The 22862-nt window shown below is 37.2% G+C and overlaps 1 protein-coding gene across 3 annotated transcripts in view; it reads right to left on the bottom strand.

Annotated features, from left to right (window-relative positions):
• Positions 1 to 19269, bottom strand: part of fn1b (fibronectin 1b) — a 35828-nt gene extending 16559 nt beyond the window's left edge. For 2 of the 3 annotated variants that reach the window (XM_052126377.1, XM_052126378.1), the window contains exons 1-23: positions 18931 to 19268; positions 18588 to 18713; positions 18178 to 18315; positions 17762 to 17893; positions 16917 to 17054; positions 15859 to 16020; positions 14637 to 14825; positions 14043 to 14225; positions 13203 to 13379; positions 12093 to 12245; positions 11242 to 11370; positions 10778 to 10918; positions 8818 to 8930; positions 7835 to 8003; positions 7231 to 7407; positions 6763 to 6891; positions 5226 to 5315; positions 4895 to 5089; positions 3233 to 3511; positions 1911 to 2174; positions 1596 to 1690; positions 1034 to 1202; positions 638 to 724 (exon numbers count right to left, since the gene is read on the bottom strand). In XM_052126377.1, the coding sequence (XP_051982337.1) occupies positions 638 to 724; positions 1034 to 1202; positions 1596 to 1690; positions 1911 to 2174; positions 3233 to 3511; positions 4895 to 5089; positions 5226 to 5315; positions 6763 to 6891; positions 7231 to 7407; positions 7835 to 8003; positions 8818 to 8930; positions 10778 to 10918; positions 11242 to 11370; positions 12093 to 12245; positions 13203 to 13379; positions 14043 to 14225; positions 14637 to 14825; positions 15859 to 16020; positions 16917 to 17054; positions 17762 to 17893; positions 18178 to 18315; positions 18588 to 18713; positions 18931 to 19093 (3598 nt within the window). In that variant the 5' untranslated portion in view covers positions 19094 to 19268. Of the gene's footprint in view, positions 1 to 637; positions 725 to 1033; positions 1203 to 1595; positions 1691 to 1910; positions 2175 to 3232; positions 3512 to 4894; positions 5090 to 5225; positions 5316 to 6762; positions 6892 to 7230; positions 7408 to 7834; positions 8004 to 8817; positions 8931 to 10777; positions 10919 to 11241; positions 11371 to 12092; positions 12246 to 13202; positions 13380 to 14042; positions 14226 to 14636; positions 14826 to 15858; positions 16021 to 16916; positions 17055 to 17761; positions 17894 to 18177; positions 18316 to 18587; positions 18714 to 18930 lie in introns of all 3 variants that reach the window. The other variant, XM_052126379.1, reaches the window with a different exon arrangement.
• Between the last annotated feature and the right edge of the window lie 3593 nt (positions 19270 to 22862).

Genomic DNA, 22862 nt, shown 5'->3' with positions numbered 1-22862 from the left:
GATGAGAGAAAATGGATATTGCAATATTGCAAAGGGGTATTGTGGTAGTACCATGGTTAATGGTGGTATCAGTTGTTAATATCATGACACTTTGATATAAACCATGGTAGTGTCTGATTACCATATTCAAACACTGTGATACAGTATAATCAAAGAATACCATGGTAAAAGGGTAAAAAGTGCTTAGTACTTATAAAAGAGTATCAGATTGTAATACCATGGCATTTTGATGTATACCGTGTTACTTTTTGATTACCATACTTGTATACCATTGTACATGAATGGTACGGTATGGTACTTAAAAGAATAACATGGTTACCATGTTATGGTAATTCCATGGTACTTTTTAACAGTAGAACAAGGGATGGAAATAGATATTAACAAAGTAGGAAAATCATATTCAAAAAGAAAACGTGGGCAATTAACTGAATAGATGTGAATAGATTTATATAAGTGCAACTGACATTTGAATGATGAGTAACAAAAATGTGGATGTAAACAAAGGCAAAAGTAACCTAAAAGTTATCTTCCAGTAACACAGACACACACACACACACATATCCGTGGGCAAGGTCCATCAGCATGATTTAAAGAACCAGATCAAGGGTAAACTAATGGGTGAACAGTCAATATTTACCAGGACTTTTGGTGCTGCTCCATCTAACATTGAGTTCACCACTGTCAGGGTTGGACACCACATTCAGATCAGTAGGTGGGGACAGAGCTAATATGAAGAGACAAAATAGAGTCCAACATTAGAAAATGTATATATTATTTTGAGCCCTAAATTACAGACCCAAGAAAGTCTTTCATCTTGTGGAGAATTATCACCAAACACATAAAAAGTTACCTTTCATCAAACCAGCAAAGAGCCACCAGAACTTTGACTTTGTAGATAATTATAAACCATCTAACTAACAAAACAGCTTCCAGAAGCAAGCAATTGGAAAGGACCAAAACATTCTTGAAGAAAAACCTTGAGAGCTTTTGGATGAAGGAAGACTGACTTTAATTAGACTCAACAGTAACTTACATGTCACAACTTTGTTTGTGATAGGTTTGCCGTGTCTTCGTCCATTAAACAAGGGCTGCATGTTGTAGGTATACTCCAATCCTGGAGTCAGTCCTGAAATGTGAAAACTGCCTTCCCCAGAGGTTTCATCCCTGGGAGACTCACCACTTTGACTAGGCATCACGGTCAACTGAAAGAAAGATTCAGGGAAATACATAAACTTTCTTTCCAGTTACACTGAAGTAAAACCTGTTTTTGGAACATGCAGCTTGACCAAAATGGTCCACGAGGTTGATCTTGGCCCCATCAGCTAGACCAGCTTAGACTAGCTTGGACTAGCTTGAAACCATTCAAAACCAGCTGCCATAAGAACCCAGTTTAGTCTAATTCCCCAGCGCAAAAGGGTTACTTCTTATGAAGAAAGGAATTTCATTTCCGCAGTGTTTGAAGTTATTTGTGAAACTTGTTGCATGCAAACTATATAATATGCCATCACATACAGTATAATTGCATTCTTTTGCCCTGTTATAATCACAAAACAATCTACTAATGTGTTAACTTGCGAATAGTGAAATGTTTATACCCTGTAGCTGAATCTATGTACAGGGATCCAGGAAATGATGAGGTCCGTGTCAGTGACTTCAGTGGTGAATCGAGGAGCATTACCCATCGGCTGAGCTGAGGAATAAAGCAAAAGAGAGGGGGGTTTAAAAATGAGTGATTACACACTCCTGTCCATCCAATCACCCTATTATAAAAGAGTCTAGAGTAGTCTTACAGAAGCCTGTAGCTTCTCATTGTTATTAAATGGAAATTCAATGGAGCATGCATCTTGCAAGTTTAATGGATTTTGTGGGAATGGATTGTAACACTAATATGTTAAGTAAAATCAACACACATGTTCTAAAGGCATCCGTCATTCCCTCGCTGAGCGTGTTGCCTTGCTCTGAGTGTAGGGTGACCATATACTCAGTGTCGGGCTGGAGGTTGCTGAGGGTGTATTGAGACTCGTGGCCGAGGATCTTCAACTGTTTGGGACTGGAGCCGCCCGTACTGATGAACAGACGGTAACCTGTGACCTGAGCTCTGGGGGCTGACCAGAAGACCATAGCGCTGTTCTCCGTGATATCAGTGAAACGCAGGTCAGTAGGCGCATCAGGCTCTGTAGGGAGAAAATGTTTGCATAGATGTTTATGTAGGTTTTTTTGGAAGTGTATTGAATATGTTGAGTGGCTTTTAAAGGCAATAACCATCCGGACGTAAAATAAAATAAGAGGATACATAAAGAATCACAAAAGTTTGATAACAAGCATGAACACCTGAAGCTCGTTTAATACAGGTAATCACTAAAATAATGGATAATTCTATTTGACATTTTGCGTTTGTGCTTAGATTGCATTTCAACCGCATCTGGGTTAAACAGCGTACCATTATTTTAGTGCTATCTTTGTCTTTTCTGACATTGTAGTGTTTTAATATCTTGCAGTAACACACTGACATAGGGGTTTATGTATGTCATCATGAAACAGAGAACCTCCCCTTCAAATCCGAACACATGTGGTCCAAGGAGACGCATTTAAGTGGGCAGCTGTAAACAGCGATGTCTCACCTGACCACATGTAATCGGATCACCAGAAATGCATCATAACACCAGGTGGAAATGAGATTTCATTCTGGATGGGGCTACTCGGCATAACACAACAAACATAGAATCCAAGTGACTTAGAAACCAAAAAAAAAACCCACAGCCAATAAAACATACAGTATTAGATCATTAATATACAGTTGTGGAGTGGTCTTTTGAGCCAGTGAAATTTCAGTGTGGGCGGGGCTAACCAGCATTACGCAACAAAAATAGAAACTAAGAAATAGACAAAATCACGGCCAATCAGAACATAATTGGTGTTTAATTAGCAGGTATGGGGAGTAGAATTTGGACCAATGAGATTTCGCGTGGCTAATCAGCATTAGGGCCCGTTTAGACCGAACGTGTTATTGTGTTAAAGAAAGCTAGATGCAAAGCAACAAATAAAAACAATGCAGGTGTCTCGACATTTTTTTTTTGAAAAGTTGTTTTTAACTTGACACTGCATCTTTCAGTGCTCTTTCGCAAGATGATAAAAAAATCTACGAAACATAGTACAATGGTCAAATATGTCTGTCCAATGCATTTACAGATGACTTTAAATGATTGTATGTCAATGATTGTATGTTACTCACTCGTAGATTTCTCTCCAACCAGAGGTTCGCTCTCCACTCCTCCATTAACAGAGTAAATATGGAATCGGTAGAGCGTGCCAGGCTGCAGGTGTGTGAGCTCGGCGTAAGCATTAGGAGTTACAGGAAGCTGAAAAGGTCTCTGGGTCCGGCCATCAGTGCTTTCGGGGGCAAAGGTTACGCGGTATCCTGAGACCTCAGAAGGGGGGCCAGTCCATGTGATGGCGATCTTAACATCTGTAACTTCATAAAACTGCAGGTCTGTTGGAGCTTGGACTTCCTCTGTTAATGAAAAGTAAAGTTAAATTGTAATCTTGTTTATTTAAATAAAGATATATTTAAGATGTGATAAAAATGGATAAGAGATTTGAAGCAAATGCTGTGCAGTATCAATTCATATATCTTCAAACAACATCAACAAGAAAAGGGAAAGAACATGTAATGGTATTTCGAAAGCACCATGGTGCCGGATGAGTTATGTACTCAACCCTTGATTGGACTTATGGGTCAATTTGACCGGTTTGAACACTGATTTATATCAACTTTAAACTTTTCAGCCAAAAACTTCATTACACATGTTAAAACGGTTAATTGCATGCATTTATAAACAACACAATAAAAAATATATCTAAGAAGTACTTATGGGTCAATTTGACCCAGTTCATATACATACTTACAAGGTGGTTGTAAAATGTGACTGTTTAACTGATTTAACGAGCTGGGTCAATTTGGCCCGTTAAGTTCAACAGTGGTACGACAAGTTAATACTTACATTTAAGGGTTTGTTTAAATCCCTAACTTTAAGTTTGAGCAACAGAAATAGTGATGCTTTCCTTAGCAGGTACCACTAAATATTTACTTAATAAGGAATGTCATATAACTCCAGAGTTCTGTATTAGCTTCATGAAAGAGAGAGAGAGAGAGAGAGAGAGAGAGAGAGATTAAGAAAAAGATCACAAAAGGAAAAAATACTTTTCCCAGTGCCAGAAGAAGAGTGTGTTTGGTAAAAAGACGTCAACTGGAACGATTTCACAAGAATAGAACAACATGCTCAAAACATCTCAGTTTATCCTTATAAGGCTGTTCTGGCTCTAAGCAAGTGCTAAATCTACCGGCTTTGACATCTGCTAGTGTCAACTCTCATCCTAAAGAGGCAGAGAACTGGCAGATATCTGTACATGTGAGAGACCAACTTGGGTAAAGACTTAATTTTTTCCATCAGGAATTGATTAGTTCGTGAAAAGTGGGCGTTTCATACCAGAATAAAGCCAGGTTGTTGTATTTAAAAAAAATAAGAGGGGTTGATAATATCACCGGAAAAGGAAAGTCAGTTCAGAGTAGGAGCAAGTTATTGCATTTTCATTCAAAATAAAAACCAAACTAAAATAACATTCACTAGGCTAGCTCTGTTTTAATATAATAAAGACAGAACATTTTGAAATAAAGATGAATGCCAAAAAATTTAACACCAAATAAAGGTTTAAAAATATGCGCCTCCATTTATGTTAAGCCTTGGTGCTCATGTGGGATATGCAGGTTTGAATCTGGCTTGCAACCCAATCCCATTCCACTCTCTCTTCCAACAATTTCCTGTCATTTTTTTCTTAACAATATCTGTCTATAAAAGGCCTCAAATTCCATAAATGGCATTTTTGTAGGTCTTACCAGGCTGTTGCTCTCCAGTAGTGCTGACCTGTATGACCAAAGGTTCACTCTCCATGTTGTCCTCCACTGAGTAAATACTGACATTGTACCTAAGGCCAGGTCGAAGATCACCCAGAGTCACGGATGTTTCAGTGTCAGGGACAATGAGTTCAGTGCTGCTGCCCTCGATAGAGGGTGTGTACACCACACGGTAGCCTGTATACATGTGTAACATAAAAAGATTGTTGATGCCATTATCCCACCCATTATCAGCAGCATGCACTAACACTGCATTAAGCAACTTAAGATCATTTTTTGAGTCAGTGTGCATAAACGTTTTGCTGTTACTCACCAGTGATTGGTGCCAGGGGTTTGGACCATCGGATTACAATGGAGTTCTCCTGGACATTTGTGACCTTGTGATTGGTTGGAGCATCAGGTGCTGTGAACAGACAGAAAAATAATTTTGAATCAACACTGCAATCTGATGACTGGCCTCTAGTGGCGAGAGGCTAATGGGCATCAACTCTTTAGATATCAGTACTGACATGGCCTATCAAAAATTGGAGAACGGTCCGTCAAGGTATGTCCCCTTCAAATAACATGCAAAATGCTGAAGTCTTGCAACAGTTAGATTTAGGGTTGACAACTGCTGGCTGATGTTTTCAGACAGTCCCTTACCACACCCTCCAAAGTCTTTGCATGTTTTAGCCCAATGTGTGGACTTTTCAGACGGTCACTTACCCACCACATGCAAATTTTCCAAAGAATATCAACATTAAATTAACGATCTTGAACAATTTCGCTGTGAGACCCATCAGACCAGCTTAAATACGGGACAAGTTGCATCCCGTATTGATTCGATTTGAGATGCATCATTTCATCTTTAAATATGGGATGGGTGGCAACCCTAGTTAGATGTCACATTCATACACTTTGTTTGTTGTGTTTATTTGGAGTCTTGCAGCACACCTACACCTATCCCTACCCCTCAACCTACCCTAACCACAAATATTAAAACATTTAAAGTGTGTAAATTTATTAAATGTATAGCACAACTTGAAAGTTCTATTGAATGCAATCATAACACTAGGTGGCAACAGTGAGGGGAAGACAGATGAAAATGAAGAAGAGAAGAAGTTGTAACTGTGTAGCTAGCAGGCTAATTGGCTAGCGGTATACTAAACTAATAGGCTAATTTGGTTAGCTTGTTAGCTAACTGGAAAAAACAGAACATAGAAAGTTTAATTTCACCATTTATATCTTCAGTTTAATAATATGATTTATTACATTTAATTTAAAGTTATTCTTTGTAATCTTTACACGGTTAAGACAACATCAGTTATACAGAGATTTTAAAAGTTCTTTCAGCCAATAGAATTGCTTTGTGATCCAAAGGGACATTGCTTGGTGTGGACATGCTATGTAATACGTGTTCTCTGTCATCTTGTGGGAGACAGATACACTTGGAAAACCCAGGCTGACCACTAAATCTGACCCTCAATGATGAATCTGAACACACAAATGACTGAAACTTTCAACTGAAGAAAACTTCTGTGACTGTCACACATTTACAATCTGAAGTTAAGCTAGGAAGAGTTCGTTCTTCCAAGTTAGCTAGGCATGACTGGTCTTCATAAAGGATGCAAGTCTGTTCTCTGCGTTTAAAAAACAGCCAATGGCTGCTGCTATTTGCCGTGAAAATGCAAAAGGAAAAATATTTCCTCCCGAATAAAGGCAAAACATCCATATAAAATTATAATCATTCCTTTGTAAAGAGGAAAGAAAATATATTTTTTTTATTTCACCAACATTGGCAAGTGTAGCAGAAAGTTAAAGCTGGCTAAAAGGGATTTGCTAGTGACATTTGTGAGTGATGGTGAGCTTACCAGTGGTCTGAGTGGTCGTCAGGATAACATTTGAATCTCCTTCTGGGTTGACTTCAGACACTCTAATGTTGTATCTTCGACCAGGCAGAAGATCTTGGATGGTTACTGATGTTCTTGTGTTTGGGAGATCTTTGTAACAGGAAAAAAAGCAATTCAATTTGGAAAGCATGTCGTCTATTTGGCGGCCATCTTGATTTCTCAGTCATGCTAGTACAGCTCATACCTACTTGAATGGGAAAGACTAAAATCCGCCACTTACATTTCAACAACGTATCTCAAATCATATTTCATTTAGCTTCTTTTGCTCAAATCAGACTACAAATCAATTTTTCAGGCTGATCCAGCTAATGCTAATGTGTATTCTACTAAAACAAAGTGGGGCTTCCTAAAGCTGCCATGTCAAGATTTTTCCCATAAAAGTGTTTTTTTTTTTAGCAAGTAACATCTTCTGACTCTAGTAACACTCACCGAGTACATATGGCTGCGCTCCTTCCTCTGTGAGTTCATATTCCACTCTGAATCCAGACACTGTATCCGATGCAGATACCCAGGAGATAACAAAGCTGTTGGAGGTGATCTCGGTAACGGACTCTGACGTGTCCACTACTGGGGGTGGCTGGTTCGTCTCACCCTCTGATTTGGCCACTGTATCAATTTGGATAGAAGTAGTTTTAGAGATGGGAGATGTTGTACATGGTACACAGATGGTATAAGATGGTAATTAGTGATAGACAAACATATTAATCTATATTTTGCTATTTTGAGATTATCTGCATCGTTCGATGAACCTGTCTTCTGTGCTGATTAACTTTGCTCTGTTCAGTCACTTTCAAACTCTACCGACAGCATTGTCAATGATTAACAACTCATGTTTTATTATTGTTCATTTCAGCAATTTTGTGTAGAACTGTGTCCAAAACACATGTTAACACCATTGTACTTATTTATAAATGAGAACTGCTTCCATCTCACCACATTATTAATGATGTGAAAAGGAAATAAAATAGATCAATAACATAAAATAAATAAAAAATAAATAACTGAATATAAAAAAAGAGAAAAATCTCCTTACAGGAACCATATGAAGTGGTGAAGTCAAAGCGAGTGATCTCACGGGGTCCGTAGCGCAGAATGCAGATCAGCTGACCTTCATAGGTCAAACCTGGTTTTAGTCCAGAAATGGTGTAGGAGTTGATGTGTCCAGGAATGTTGACCTCTCTCCAGGCTGTGCGGGAATTTTTCTGTGAAAAAGAAAAGGTTAGGCACTAAAAAAATGGCAGAGGTCAAAAACAACATTCCAGGCAGGTGAATGTGTTATAGGTGAAACTGGAGTATGAATATTTATCTGCCTTTATACAGAGTTGTCAAACAATTACTGCTTCTGCTTTATTTACCAGTAGTACTGTCTCGATTTTGGCATAAAAAAAATGTATAAATAAATGAAAGCCTTAATGTGAAATAATTAAGAGAAAGACGAGACTTTGTAGTTTGGCATGCAAAATTTACTTCACTCAACTTTAGACAAATGTACTGAATTTCGATTATATTTACCAAAACCCTGACATAAATATGGCAAAGGTACTGGGTACTTCTAGATACTGAGAAAATGTATGAACAATTATAGAACTCCATAGTCCATTTTCATCAAACTTGAGTGAAGAGTAAATGTGTGTTTTTAAGTTCAAGGACTGGGGCTTGTTTGTGTTTGATGAAATCTCATTCTGTTCTTTTAGTAAGTACAATCATCCCACGCTGATGTTGGCATACACAAACATTCTCGGACAGGACATAATTGATCCGATTCCAGGAATCTGGACTAAATTCTAAAATCAGAAATCGATGTAGTCAAACTCCTAGGCTTAATATTGACCCTGATATAGGGTGGGATCTGTCTAAAACCACAATGAAAATCTGGGATTTAAAATCTAACATAAACCTGGGGAAAAAAATAAATAATGAAACGTTATGACATAAAATTAAGAAAAGACATTTAAGATTCTGCACTATTTCGAGATCATTAATCAACAGTATGCAACAGCACAAAACAAGACTTACGACTCTCCATTTAAGAATATATTGGGTGATGTGGGCAGAAGAGGGAGGGTTCCATTGGATGGGATGAGAATTCGGCTGATTTCCTGCTTCTGAGATGATGACCCGAACAGGAGCTTTCAGAAGACAAGGATAACAACTTTTACTTAAAATCAAATGACTTGTTATGTAGTGTCATATTGTAACTCAGGACAATGAAAATAGAAGTCTCCTGTTTCGTATTAAGAAACAAATCCATTCAGGTTTATGTTTGTATTAGACAATCAATTTGGTTGTCTAGCCAGATGTCTCAATACGGACCAAAATTACGCCAATATTTAATGCCGTTTCTGTCCAGTTTGTCAAGTGAGAGGTGTTAAAGAGTGCGGGGGATTATTGCATGGGTGTGGTGTTAAAAATCACACATGGCCATAACATTCTTCACCCACATTTCCCTTTATAATCCCCAGGCCTTCACAGAGTTTGGCTTAACAGCTGCATGCAATTCAAAGCGGTGAGATCATTTTGAACAATTCTGAAGTGCCTTTCACCTATGGAAGAATATCCAAAAGTGCTTATTGTGTCAAGCAAAAACCAGGTCCAAATTTATACCGCATCCTCCAAATGGGAGTATGGAAACCAAGGTACAAATTCCACACAGTGGCCTTTCAAAAGCAAGACCTTCAATATAAAGGATATTATAACAGTGCTAAAGGTCTAATGATTTACAGATGGTCTGAATACACAGTGCTGATATTCTTGATTCATTCTGAGAAGGTCCTAAAAATATTGCTCACACTTTCCTCCGAAAAAGGCCAACAGCCAATATACAGTTTGGTGCAAGTAACAGATGAACAGCAGACCAATGTATTAAAAGCTATCCTGTAAATGGTCTTTAAGAATCCCATTTGGTATTTTACACAAGTTTGCAAAGGCAAAAATAGGCCAAATATAACCTTTGGTCCAATAGAGCAAAATATCTAACACCATGTTATTTGAAGGGCCACCTTTTAGTGAATAGAGACTAGAATTTTGGTTATCGTATGACTAGAAGATTTCTATTGAAGCACATGAGGGTATGGACTGCCTTTATGGGGTTTTACAGTGTTTTCACTGGAGCTAGTTACTATCTACTTTTATTGGATTGAAAAGCCCAGCTTAGAAATTCTGCCTAACATCTCCTTTCATATTCCAACAGAAGAATGAAACCCTTGCAGGTTTGGAACAAGAGGGAGAGCAAACTATGCCAGAATGAGTTTTCATTTTTAGGTAAATTATTCCTTCGTGGGAACATACAGTATGTAAAAACGAACAGAATGGTGAGACACCATTTGGTGTTCCCCATATGGCAGAACTTTCTGAAGAACCTTTTGACGGTGTCTCATTATCCTGTTGTGTACTCAAGGAACTTCTATAATTCAAGTCCCTCAAAGCCTTATGAAAGGGTTACTGGAGGAACCATTGACAACCTGTAGAGTTCTCGCAGGAACTTGTGTTTCATTTTTTAATTTCCTCAGAGAACTGTTCTTTTTAGAGATTCTCCAAAGGGGTTCCACCAATGTTGCAAATGAGGTACCCCAATAGATGGAAATAGGTCAAGGGGTCCTAAGTTAACACCCTTCCCATCTGGTTAAGTATAACTTGGTTGATTTTACCCCTGTAGAGAGATAAGGAGGAGTTTGGTGTACATCTGCTAAATTTCAAAGGGGTTGTTGATTGGCAAATGACAGAGGGTGGCTCTCGTAGTGGAACCATTTGGGGCTTTTAAAAGATAACACTTATCAATCAGTGTCAGTCGAATTAAAAGAGAGGAGACTGGTGGGAAGGTGACTGTTGGTGTCATCAGATGTTTTACAAGGGCTTGGAATGCGAAATGATTCCACCTCAACTTCAATCCATTGACTTAAATTCACATGAACATTTTAGCTAAATGTTGGCTAGGATTTTCTTTTTAAATTCCTGCTGTAATTGTAAGATCTCTTACAAGTAGACTGCAGAGGTTCACAGGCCAGCTCTCCAACGCCATTTCCATAGCACGAGCATCTATATGGGATGCCTTGGTTGACCTTGTTCCATGTCTCGCCAATTTGGTAGAACACCTTGGTCTCGGGTTCCTGGCACTGATCTACAGAAAGTAATAAAAGGTTTGTTCAAAACTCAGTAAATATAATTCTTTCTTTCTTTCACTCTTTATATTATACAACACTTTGCATCTGATTCTACATTTTTTGTAGGCTATTGTTCAATTTAGTCTATTCATTTTGAATTGAAGGAAATATGGCCATTCATGTTGGAAAATGCTGAAAATACAAGTCTTTAAACTTATAAAAGGAAATGGTAACCTTTCATTGGAGACATACTTGTTTTCCAGACCAAAAACAGGCATAAAATAGAACAAAAGGCTGGATTTAGTGAGACAAAGTGAATATTTAGGGAGTATCGGCTTACCGATGGCATCACACTTCCAGCGTCCACGGCCTTGGCCGAAGCATGTGCAGTTCATCATGTAGCCCTGGTCATGTTTCTTTTCGAAGGTCTCGTTCACCTCATATGTCTGGTCATTGACAACACACTGGTCTGAAATAGCCAACAAAGTGTTACAAAGCTTCTAACACTGTATCATATGCTGAAATATGTATTTTATAACCCCATAAAATAAGACATTTGGTAGGTCTCAATGGTGTCAAGAAGAAACAATTAAGAAATTAAAGTGATCTCCTTTGTGTTTTATCATTCCTATTAAAGGTAGACCGATGTATTGTTGCTTTTTGTAACTATTGTTTATATTGTTTATTAAAAATCTATGCAGATAGTTTAGATAATAAAGTGTTCTAAATTAAATCAAGGGCATGCAAAGAAAAATGAAACTTAATTTCTTGTGAATAATAATAAAAACCATCATCTGGTGGATATATAGGCTATAAACAATAGGTAAATAACTCAATTGAATTTCTGGCTCCCACGTTATGAACCAAATCTTAATTTTATTCTGGCTATTATTGAGATTTTGGTTGCACAATAAACTGCACCAGGGATTTTGTTCATTGTAGACTCTTGTCTATGTGTGTGCCCGTCATAGTAAGGAAAAATTATGATTTTTTTTTTAACATTCTATGAATTGATTTTAAAATATAAAGGCAGATTATTCAGTTATCATCCTTTTCCTCCATGTTAGTTATGGTATCTGCAAAATCCACTTTCAGTCAACTTGTAATTCAAATGGAAACATCTCATTATAGACATTGTGTCTGTTAAATTGGCAGCAAACTTGTAAACTAAATTTCAGAAGAACCAATGACCTCTGAGCTGAGTGTAGGAAATGCAGTTCCACTCCCCGCGTCCATTGCCCACACATTTGCAACGCATCATGTGACCAAGTGTGTCATGGCGCTTGTCCCATTCGTCTCCAATGCGGTACATTACATCGTTAACCGTGCAGATTTCCTCATGAGCTGAATTAAAACAAAGAGAATACATTTATTAATTACTTTTTGTTTACAGATCTCTGGAAGATTCTTTTGCGATTCTAGATCAATGAAGACTAGTCTAAAATTAAATTACTAACTACAACCAATTCTAATCTAAATGCATATTATGCTCCAGAGTTCATGCTGATCTCATTCTCCCTGGCAAGTCTGGTCTGGAATGGAGCCAGATGTAAAACCCTGAAAGATCCGACCAGCGGAGCCACAAATCAGAACACCATTAATTTGTCTTTAAAAACACCCACTTCCTTAATGACTCTTAAACACAATTCTAAAACCCATTTGTAGGCCACTAAGTGTCATGGCCCAAGCACATAAACGACCAGTTAAGGCCAAAAAAAGCTATTACTGTCTATAAAGACTCTATCTGAATTAATTTACCCTTACAAAAAAAGGACTATGCTGGTACCTTGATACAGTGATGGTGTAAAATGGTAATACCATGGTACATAATGATTACCATATCCATTTACCATTTTATTTACATTGTACCCCAAGGATGGTATTGCCTATGCATAATATTGCCTAGGAATGTTTTTTTTTTTTTTTTTAAATAATATAAATACAACCCCTAAACAAAGTTCAGGAACCACATAATGTATTGAGACTGAAAACTATCTTGCGCTTATAAAATCTAGATGCAGTGCAACTAATATAACAGAGCGCAGTTGTTTTTAAAAGATGTAGCTCTTTTTAATGACGTGGGATCTAAAGAAAACGAGTCACCTTTCGTTAAACGCTTAGAAAACAGCGAGATGTGCCGCAATGGTCAAAAACAACCATCTAGTGCATTTTTATATAGAAAACAACTGAAAAGCAGAACAGACAGATGAAAAATAGCATTCGGTGTGAATGGACCCTTAGTCTAGCAGCTCTATTCTGCTGTGGGTGAGCAACTTGGTTTTAAGTATTAAACATCCTCACCAGCCATGGGGCAGAATCCATATTTCCGCTCTCCATCAAAGTCAGTGGTGGTGCCACACCATTTCATAGCATCCCGACGGCCATCAGCTGTGCAGTCGGTGTAGTTACGCCCATTATACGTAAAGGGGAACTTGCAGAGAGCTCCGTTAGAGTTTCCTCCACGGGTTGTAACTTGGACTGAAAGGCCAATGAACAGAACAATCAGAAAAACCAAAGAGCAAAATATTCATTTGATCCATTACTTTGATCTTTTTTTTTAGCAAGGCATAGATTAGTTTAACTGGTCACCATTTATGTCCCATTTCCCATACTTCTCCACTATATTATGACATTTTCTGTCATAATATAGTGTAGCCTACATGAATAACTAGTTTTCTCATCAGGAATAAAGAAAAAAGCCAAATGTATACAATGTAAATGTCAAACTTTTTTCTCCTGAACAAACTAAAGCAACACCACTGGTGAATGAAGTTTGAGTTTATTCTACGTTCAGCATTGTTTATTCAAGTTTGTGTCAAGCATCTTATAAAAAAAAAGTGTACTCCTGAACAACCTCAGAGTGACAGGCTTCAAAATTGAAGTTAACAATATTAACATTAAGATAGTAACCTAGTTAGCTACTCTCTCCTTAGCTGGCATGCACGATTGTAAATGGAGAACGTCTCTTCTTCCAAAAAAACCTGATTTCTCAGGTCAAGTATTTCAGCAATGTGTACAGTAGACATATCACAAAACGAACACCTTCGAAGAACAAAAACAGCAACGTATTTTGCTGTATTTTAGGCATACTAAGAAGCATGTTCGCCCAGTAAGCATAGCTTAGCCTTAAGGTGTACTTACGGTTCTTGCGGGTACAGAACGAATAAATGCCATCAGTGTCGTAGTCAGAGGTAGTACTGCACCACAGCTGTCCATCAGTTCGGCCCTCAGAGATGCATGAATAGTATGTGTTCCCCTTAAATACAAAGGGGAACGTGCATGGCTGCCCACCAGAGTTTCCACCATAAACCTGCGACTGTCCATCTATGTACATCAATAAAATCACAACATTACTAATGGAGATATGAGCTAAAAGGCTCTCATTCCTTATTTGTCATTCATTGCATTTTTGTATAATGACCTCTACAATGTACATTTGACCATTGTCCCTGGCAACCAATAGCTGTGATGGTCTCTTGTATCACTCCATGTTGTCTTAACATATATAAAAATTGTTTCAACTTAGCTCAATATTTAATGTCAATTTTTTTGTGTAATTAGTTTGGTAATGCACATTTAGCTGGACATTATTGTAAAATAAATCCCTTTAGGTTGATACAACACTCTCCAGTCATTCTATTGGGGTTTATTTTGTGATGATTTAAAAGTGTACAAAGTATCCCTGGATCCCAAAGCTTAATTTAAAATATATAAAAACAAAAACGGGAATATTACCTTGCTCCTCGCAGCTGATTCCTCCTCCAACACAAGTGCACAGCATCTCCTTGTTGCCTTGACTTCTCATCCAGCTCATGCCATTGTAATAAGTCACACCAGAATCAGTTTTACAGGTGCCCTCCTCAAGCAGGGTGTTGACTTGTTCCGTCACTGGTCTAACTATAAGCTCCATTGTAGAGCCAGAACCTATTCATGGAGATTTTGTTTTTACATAAGTAATGAACGTTTAGGTTGCTAGACAGTTATGCTGCCTATAAGCCATGATATTGGCAAAACTGTGTGGAATGTGGAGAAATATTGGCTGTGAGACAGCTACTGAAATTCTTCTAGGTTGTTAGCACCCAATAAAAAATACTCATATCCTATCACCCAATATCATGAACTTTACATGACTGTGGCAACATTTTTGCAAAATGAAATAACATTAATCATTACACGTTTGCTGCAGTTTCCCAGTGAAATGTCCAGTGGGGGGTGCCATAAGTGAGTGAAATGTTGTAATAAGAGCTTTTTAAGGTAAATATTAGATGGAGTAAAATGTACCTCCCTAATCTAAAACTTTAACCTAAACCAAACCAATAGTGTTCTAAATGCAAAACAAGAGGTGAACAAAACAGACACCCTCACCCCAAACCAATGCCTAAACGTAACTGATAGTTCCATAAATGCAATTAGAGGTAAACAAAACAGACTTCCTAACCCTTAACCAGCACCTAAACCTAACCGATAGTGTGGAAAAAGCAATTACGACATGAAAAGCATTGTTGCTTCTATGACACTTTTGTCTCATGTGTCCGCTTGGGTGTTTGGCTGGTCTCAAATCATGGTCTTCCAGGTCCAAAGTCCAACACTCTACCAGCTGTGCTACCATGGAAGCTAATCACATTGAAATAAGTGTGTAAATGTAGGTGGGTCTGTTATACAAGCATTCAAATGTATCGTTTTTACAAATGATGCGTTAGAGTAAAACTTTAGATATCATAACATAGCAGTGTGTGAGTAATAATGCGAAACACAAGTGTTTATAAAGTCATAATCAGCTGATTTGTGTGAAAGGGAATAAAACACACAGTTGTTGTAGCCTCTACTGTTCATTTCACCAGAAAACTGCGGCAAAACGTAGAACATGGAAGGGATCAAAAATGTAGTTATAGTAGCATTCATTTTATGAGACTAGGTTGAAAATACTGATGTTTGAAAGCAGAAATGGCATGCTTACCAAAGGTGGGTGTGCCATGTGACGTAGCATGTCTTTCACACTTCGACTCTCCTCGACCATTGCCTGTGCAAAGACACTGCAGAGTGTCTCCACTGGAGTCGACTTTGGTCCAGGTCTCACCGATACGGTATGAGGCTCTGGTGTCCTGGTCATTACAACGATCTATCAAATATAATGAAACGAGGGCCAATTAAATGAAACCTGCATGCCAAACATTTCGCCAATGTACTGGTTCCTGTACATCAAACACAACTAGGTGTTACAATAACATTCAGAGGTTTAGACACACTTGACTGAATTTAGATTTATTTTAGTATGTAACTTTCAAATCCATGCAGCCCACCCCTCTTCTTTATTCAGTTTGTTGGTCATTCTTGGCACAGGCCCATTTGGAAAACAGCTTCGCACCATTACACCTCAACATGTTTTCTTTATGTATGACCCTTAAAGTAATGACGCTTTCCAGACAGGACAGTTGAAGGAAGTCACACTCTTAATTGTTTGTTCACTCATTTTGTTTCCTTTCTCTGCAAACCTTCAACTTCAACAGCCCTGGAAAGCATTTTCTGTAATTTTCCATGTGCATGAATCTTACAGCTCTCTAGACCTCATTGGTATTTATGTAATAAAAGTGTGGCATGCAAATAATTACTAAGTCCTTTAACAAGACAATGCAGGGCTTTGGAGAAAAAAAGGACTTTAGAAACAAAAAGGTGTCTGTTCAACAACTTAACAGTGCCATGTGAAACTGTTTTAACCAGTATAACATAACAAGGAGTCTCTTAGAGAGTCCGCCCCAAATTATTCCTAGTTTTAAGGTATAGTTCACCCAAAAAAATCATTCACTTTCAGTGTATGGAAAGAAGATGCAGTGAAAATGAATGGTGACTCAGACATGTTGCCCAACATCTCCTTTTTTTCACATGGAATATAGAAAGTCATATGGGTTTGGAACAACATGCGGGTAAATTATTACGAAATGAAAAATATTTGGGCAAAGACCCGCTAAATCTTGTCTAATTAATGTTGAAAATATTTGTCTGGAAGCAGACACTTACTCCTGGAGGTGCAGGTGATGCGTCCGTTGCCTTCGCCCAAACAGGTGCAGTCTACGATCATCCAGCCTTGATAGGGTTTTTGCCATGTCTGGCCAACCAAGTATGAAGATCCCTGCGAGTCATCATAACAACGTTCCGCTGTGAAGAAAAAGTAAAGTTAGCATCTTTCTAGTTGGGAGTGACATGCCATCTTGACAAAAAACAAACAAACAGACAATCGAACAACAACCAACAAAACAAAAACCAAACACAAACAAAACAAAACAAAACACAACCAACAAAAACAAAAGAAAAAACAATCAAACAAAACAATAACCATCCATCCATCCATCTATCCATCTTCAACCGCTTATCCGAAGTCGGGTCGTGGGGGCAGCAGCTCCAGCAGGGGGCCCCAAACTTCCCTATCCCGAGCCACATTAACCAGCTCTGACTGGGGGACCCCGAGGCGTTCCCAGGCCAGTGTGGAGATGTAATCTCTCCACCTAGTCCTGGGTCTTCCCCGAGGCCTCCTCCCAGCTGGACGTGCCTGAAACACCTCCCTAGTGAGCGGCCAGGGGGCATCCTTACCAGATGCCCAAACCACCTCAAAACAATAACAAACACAAAAAACAAATGGAGGAAAAACAATCAAACAACAACAAAAAACATCAAATAAAAACAAATCCCAATACAACCAAACAAAATGAAAGAATAAAAATAAAATAAAAAAACAACTAAAATAGAAATAATTAGTGAGCTTATTTTAGCTATTATAATAATAATAATAATAATAATTAATATAGGATCATTATAATGTAGGTTGGAGCTTTACAATAACAGAAACTGCAAAGGAAAACACCCACCAATGGGTTTACAGGTCCACTCTCCCTTTCCATTGCCAAGGCAGACGCACTCAAGCATGTAGTCTCCGGTGTCGTGGGGCCGTTTCCAGTTGTCCCCAATTCTGTATGAATTCCCTCCCTCATGACAGCGGTCTGCACACAAGTACAACTGATCAGTATTGTAATAGAAAATGGCAATGCTTTACACTACAGTGTCCATTAAGGCACCCATTTATGAATAAATACATTATTAAGTAGTAATTAATGCCTAATTAATGATTTCTATATACAAGCAGGTTTCTTGTATTTACTTTTCATTGACTAAACATTTTTTACTTGTATTATTCATACCTATGCAGTTAGATACACTGTAACTTGGATTGTGTAATGTAAAGTGTAGCCAAAACAACTAAAGTAGGGGTTTGGTTTAAACTTACTTGCGATGGTGCAACTAATTTTGCCCTTGCCGGACCCAATGCAGGTACAATCCCATATCATGCTATCCTTTGGTCGCTCGTAGGTCTCTCCGACTCGATAAGACCGCGCATTGTACTTGTCATAGCACATCTCCTCGGCTACAGGTGTCCAAAAGACAAGCAGACAAACAATATATATATCGTCTTAAAAAGCCACTTAGCTATTTACATCGAGGACTTCAAATAAAACTTATATATAGCAAACACAAAAAATGACCAACCACTCTTTTCAGCGCTTATATGTCCGTGCGTAATCTCGCTCAATGTGCGTAATTGCGCATTCTTGCGCACTCATAGAAAAGCATAAATCGAACTAAATATTAATGCATTCCCATTTCAGATTAAAGCAGTTTGATACAGTAAACGCTTACCTGCAGGTTTGGATTTACACTTGATCCCTGAAGCTCCATTACAAGTGCACTGAAGAGTGCTGTCCATGTAGGGTCGCTCCCACTGATCGTTCAGCCTATAAAATCGACCGTTCTCGTTGCAGCCACCTGATATGAAAACAACGGCACACTTGACATATGACATGTAACAAAGTATTTGAACAAATGAAACTCACTACATTGGATGGATAACAACATATCAAAAAGTTGACATTTATTTTAAATAAAGATAGCAGATGATCTGCTAGACGTATCCATTTATACATAGCCGATATTGTTACATACAAAATATTCATTTAAAGTAAACAGTTATTCAAGAACTTACTTTGATGCATTGCTAAACTTCTTGCCTCCTCGAAGACCTCGTCCAGTTGGACTTGCTGCTGCTGCGCATGTCTTTTATTTTTCCCCGCTGATTGCGGCATACAGTGGATTGAGCCGCCGATGCACAGCAGCAGCAGAAGCCTCTTTACTGAACTAGGGGTCATTTTCACCCGATTCAGAGAACTGAATAAGAAACGAGTTGTTTTGCTTTCTTAATGTCTAGTCTTTTCTTTTGCGCACTTGAGAGTTGGGAGGCGCAGAGTAGTTTGCGGAGGCTCTTTGCGAGAGGTTGTGTTTCCAGCTGTCTTCCCCTGACTGTACTGAACCACCGCCGTCCGATTGTTTGGGACGAGCGCTCTTTTAAAGGGGGATTGTATGCTGCCCAGAGTGGAGGGAGAGAGAGATTGAGGGGCGGGATCTGTCTCACTCTCTCCAGCCTCTGCGTCAGTGTCGGGAAATCTGCTCTTAAACCACACCGGGAAGAACATAAGCATCACCTGTGCAGGCACGAACGTTAAAGTTCACCATTATTCAAATGGTCACATATTTGCTATTTTTGTTTCTGTTATATTTTCTGTTGTTTATGCATCTATAAAAATGCTATCTTATATTGTATTTATATACTATATACACTTACTGTGCAAAAGTTGTGAAGCAATTGTTTATATATATAGTTAGGATGTTTTGAAAAATAATGCCATGAACTATTTTTATTTATCTATTGATACAAAAGAGCAGAAAACATAAAAACGGTGTCATTATCTTTAAATACGTCACGTGGCACCTTGAGTACACAAGAGTGAAAGCAACTTTATTATTCATTTTAAACGAGTGAAAATTTTCAAGGTGAAAAATATTTTTTTACAAATATCTTGATTTTTTAAGTCTCATGGTTGCACCAAATGACCTAAACCAAAAGTGGCTTTTCATAGAAATATTTAAATATTGATATTTAATGATACAACAAAATAATGGTTTGTTTTTAAAACTTTACCCAGACTTGTGGATTTTCATGATTTTTGCCACATGTAAAAACAAAATAGCTTTTTACATTTTGGTTACACCCCCATAGTTACAGCACACGACTTTGATTTGGTGGACAAAATTGTTTAATTTCGTTTTTTGTTAATCATGTTTTAAGAAATAAAAAAAAAGTACACTATAAAAAAAATACATTTGTTTTTTACTATCTCCAGAGAGTTACACAAAACCACCCAACATTTTTTTACTTAAAGCCCCAGAACAAAATATAAAAATGACTTTGATCTCAGTAATTGAAAACATGTTCATCATAAAAGAGAAGTTCTTTGTTGTGTGAATTGCATTTATAATGTATTTTTGACTGATTTATCAGATGTAGACAAAAAAAATCATCACTGACCCGTATATATATATATATATATATATATATATATATATATATATATATATATATATATATATATATATATATATATTTAAGCAATATCATGCTGTGGCCGCAGGCCGAGAGACATAGGTAATCACAGCAGTGCTGATGCAGGGCCGTATAGCATGATTGCGAGTCTGATATTGCTTATGTTGAACAGTTCAATGAACAAGTATTTTTTTTTTAAATTAGGAAAAACTAGTTACGGTCATAAAACACATTTGTGCATGGAACTACTTTCTTACACGACGGATCACAATCTGCCGTTGCTGGTTCAAAACAAATGATGCGTCCAAATCTTCACTAGCAGTTAAGCAATGTCCTCCATTTTAAACAGTGTGCCCAGTCCAATGTGGAAAGTCTGATAAGAGGTAAGCAACTTCAGTATGTTGTGTCTCTCAGCTGTGATGAGCCTTAATGCTGAAGTTGTTTGTTTAAAGCTGTTTAAAGCAGTTTTCTAGCTTTAGCAGTTATACAAGCGATCACGAAGAGCTGTTGTATATAAATTTCTGAAGCGGCTTCACTTCACGTCACCAAACTGGCTCATATTACACATAAAAATTATCTTTTGCCACCACCTGCTGGCTAACATATGTAATGTAAAACAAAATACATATAAAATAAACAAACCATAGCTCTTAACACATATGCACTGCTCTTACACTTTAGTTTAGAACGGCACGAAGACAAGCGGAGTGATACACACACAGTGAAGCGTCGGAGTGCTGATGTCAGACCATCTGTGCTCATGGAACGTCTCTCATCCAATCAGATTCGAGGACCAGAAATAACTGTTGTATACACACACACACAGACACACACACACACAAAGACATATATACTGTACATACATTTATCAATACACGCACACACACACACACACACACACACACACATGTTGTGTTTCCATGTTTTATGGGGACTTTCCATAGACATAATGGTTTTTATACTGTACAAACTTTATATTCTATCCCCTAAACCTAACCCTACCCCTAAACCTAACCCTCACAGAAAACTTTCTGCATTTTTACATTTTCAAAAAACATAATTTAGTATGATTTATAAGCTGTTTTCCTCATGGGGACCGACAAAATGTCCCCACAAGGTCAAAAAATTCAGGTTTTACTATCCTTATGGGGACATTTGGTCCCCACGAAGTGATAAATACACGCTCACACATACACACACACACACACACACACACACACACACACACACACACACACACACACATATATATATATATATAGATAATGTAAAAATGTACATTATATATATATATACATATACATATATCTATAAACTCACATTAATGTACGTATATATACTATATATATGGTTTTTGAAAGTTATACCTACAATTTGAAAAAGTTACACAAAAAATTATAAAGTGATAAATCTAAATATATAATACATTAATATAAACATGATAACATTACTTAATATATTTTATCTAATTTAATTTATTAATATTAATTTATATATTAATTTTATCTAAATTATCAATTATTTACATTATCAATTATTATTTTACTACTATAAATGAACAATTATTAGAATAAATATTCATTCAAACATAATCATTAAAAATAATAATGAAATTATTTGTATGTATAATTGTACAGGATAACTTAAGTGAAGTCATTAACAAACATTATCATGCAGATCAGTAGCTCATTTGCATTCAAATATGAATATATGAAATATAACATATATAAAAGTTAAATAGACATTTCTAATGTTAACGTTTATAATATTTTTAATATTGTACAGTATGTGAGAATGTATACCGTTTTGCTTTATCATTCTGCATGAATGTAAAGTTAATTTATTTTTATATGAACATTTTTACATTTTTTTTTATGAGACACATAGACATCAACAACTCTTATTAGACATGAGTGAATTCTTACCTACAATTAAAGGAAAAAAGTCTCTAATCACAATTTACAGTGACTCATGGTGACTCATGAAAGGGTGAATTTAAAAAAAATTCAACCGGTTGTTAAAGTTGCATACATTTTTCATGTGGCACTGTGTATAAGCATTTCTATTTCATAATTTAAAATATACTATACGTAACATACTCTCTTTTCTTTAAGCTTTCATGATTTTTCATGAATCTTAAGACTGATTCTTCATACTGAATAACATGCAGAGAGAGTGAATCTGAACACACTCCTAACCCATCATGCCTTGTTTTTCATTTTATGGGCGGAAAATATGTGGTCATTGGTGCGTTCTTTTCCATCTAGTCTAAGTGATACTGGAAGTCACAGAGTAAAGAGGGAAATAGCTTTTGGCTACTAAAAAGGATTTAGTGCCATAAGGCCCACGCAAAACTTCACTTAAGTTGCACGTCCAGTACTTGATGTCCATGTCTGTGCTTATGACTCAATATAAAATCTTTAAAACAGCTCAGGCTGCAAGTTTGTACACTTTTGTTCTCCAGCTCATGCCTTTTCATATCAATACATTCATATAATCAAATCTGTAACATTGATCATGTTAACTCTGCGCAAAAA

The sequence above is a fragment of the Xyrauchen texanus genome, chromosome 5 (assembly GCF_025860055.1).
Source record: "Xyrauchen texanus isolate HMW12.3.18 chromosome 5, RBS_HiC_50CHRs, whole genome shotgun sequence".
Taxonomy (NCBI): Eukaryota; Metazoa; Chordata; class Actinopteri; order Cypriniformes; family Catostomidae; genus Xyrauchen; species Xyrauchen texanus.
This window is presented reverse-complemented; position numbering and strand designations above follow the sequence as displayed.